This window comes from Salvelinus alpinus, chromosome 10 (assembly GCF_045679555.1).
Source record: "Salvelinus alpinus chromosome 10, SLU_Salpinus.1, whole genome shotgun sequence".
Taxonomy (NCBI): Eukaryota; Metazoa; Chordata; class Actinopteri; order Salmoniformes; family Salmonidae; genus Salvelinus; species Salvelinus alpinus.
In genome coordinates, this window is record NC_092095.1 from 67,910,442 (window position 1) to 67,912,495 (window position 2,054).

The following is a 2,054-nucleotide window of genomic DNA, read 5'->3' on the forward strand; positions in this document are numbered from 1 at the left end:
TGAAGGGGAAACAGTTTGTCTGGGTTGTATATTGAAGGGGAAACAGTTTGTCTGGGTTGTATATTGAAGGGAAACAGTTTGTCTGGGTTGTATATTGAAGGGAAACAGTTTGTCTGGGTTGTTGTTGTTTTGCGACATCAATTAAATGTATGTATGTATAACATGCCTACAGGGGCAAAGTCATGAACAGCCAACGAGACACAGTTCTTTGTCTGTGGAACTAAATTACATTTTATTTCATACATGTCATGCAATGTGATGAAAAAATTATAAAATTCTGTGTTTTTTTTCTTAATTTTGTTTTATTTGAAAGGGAAAATATATAATTCAATAAATATTGTAGCAACACCAATGGGACACAGACATAACATTTACATTAAAAAAGGGGGATGACCTAATGACAAAACACAACAAACAACCGTTTCTTTACACAACAAACAACCGTTTCTTTCTTTTCATTCATGTCAGAAACAGAAAGCATTAGCAGGCTAGCTGATGATACTGCTCCAGGAGAAGCTGTTCTGAAAACATTTGAAAAGCATCGCGAGTTTAATAAAGGCATTGGAATATACCAGAATTCATGGCGCTTTTTAGCGAAGCCTTGATCTTTAAAAAGTGCATTTATACTTTAGACATATCCAGTGAACAACGTCCTTCAACCAAAGTCGCTTCATTTGTTAATTTCGTTCCCCTCCCTTGCTGAGAGCAGATTGACAAGGTGTTGCATAGCTGAAAGGGCACGTCCATAAACTGTTCAGCATCACAATACCCTGTCTATCATTACGCCAACCAGATCAGAAGTCCTAGCATGTCAACGGTCATTGGTTTAAATGATATGGGCTTACAGTAAATTCTACAAAATACAGGAAAGACATGACTGGAACAACAGGACCATTAGGTCAGGAAACACTTGACTTGCAACCACAAGAAGGAGGAAGAGAAACAAACAAGCTGATGGAAACCACGGTGATGTGCTGCGTGCGCAGTGTCATGTCACGTCCAGATCTTTGATCCAGTGCAAGACGGCCGCTCGTCTTCAGCGTTCCAGAGTGCACCGCTGCAGTCTCTCATGGTGATGGAGTCAGCTGTACAGACGGGGGTGAGCCAATCATCATTTACAGTTACATGTACAGCGTGGATCTCCTGTTCACATCCTTTCTGAAGTCCTTAGAAAAACGTCCGGGACTCGTTCAACTTTTCCTACGTGACATCACTTCCTGTGGAAATGCTAATTTCCTGTGAAAGGCCATGACCACTTCCTCGTCCAGCTCTAAGAGGAAACAGTGTTACTACCTCCCGGGACGCCGGAAGGAAGGCAGCTAATTGGCCCAAAGCAGAGATAGCTTCCTCTTCTGGTAAAAGATATGTAAGGGAGATGGATGGTAGACAGACAGGCTACACTGAAAGTATTGTGTTGTCATTGATACGGTGGATTTCATCTACATTTACATTGTATGATGCATATACAAAACTCCACCCCAGGACAGCAAGCCAAGGGCTTTAAAGTGCAGGAAGGGAAGGGCCTCACCCTCTAATGTTCCAAAATGCACTATGCTCTGACCTTTAACCCCTGTCCTCACTGCATGCTTCAATCCCAGCCTACAAACCCACTCCTGAGGGTCGTGACCCTGCCCACCAGGTCACATGACACTGCAACTCTTTGCTTTGTCCTTCCGCAGGTCTGACGCTACCGCCGCGAGGTCGGGCCTAGTGGGCATGTGCGAGATCCTTTTGTTGCCTCTGGTAGATTTGTTGCGTTTGACGTTCTTGTTGTTCTTGTTGACGCAGGCCAAGGTGGCCACGTGGAAAATGTCCCTGACGCTGTTCTCTGACTGCTGGGCTGAGCACTCGATGTAGGGGGCTGAGATCTGTTTGGCCATGTTGGAACCCTGTAGAAAGAAAACACATTGGAATTGGAATTTCAGTTTACTTCCTGAATTGACTGAATTGAAATGGAATTGACCCAAAATCTGAAGAAAATGCACTCTACAACCACCGTACCTGATCATATGACACAGGCATCTGTCTGTGATTGGATAGCTCCACCAGCGTGG

The 2,054-nt window shown here is 43.9% G+C and overlaps 1 protein-coding gene across 1 annotated transcript in view; it reads right to left on the minus strand.

Annotated features, from left to right (window-relative positions):
* Positions 1-267: 267 nt before the first annotated feature.
* LOC139532730 (rho-related GTP-binding protein RhoE-like) overlaps positions 268-2,054 on the minus strand; it is a 21,330-nt gene continuing 19,543 nt past the window's right edge. The window contains exons 4-5 of the mRNA XM_071330676.1: positions 2,002-2,054; positions 268-1,889 (exon numbers count right to left, since the gene is read on the minus strand). The exon at positions 2,002-2,054 is cut by the window's right edge and continues 82 nt beyond it. Of these exons, the coding sequence (XP_071186777.1) occupies positions 1,641-1,889; positions 2,002-2,054 (302 nt within the window). The 3' untranslated portion in view covers positions 268-1,640. The remainder of the gene's footprint in view (positions 1,890-2,001) is intronic.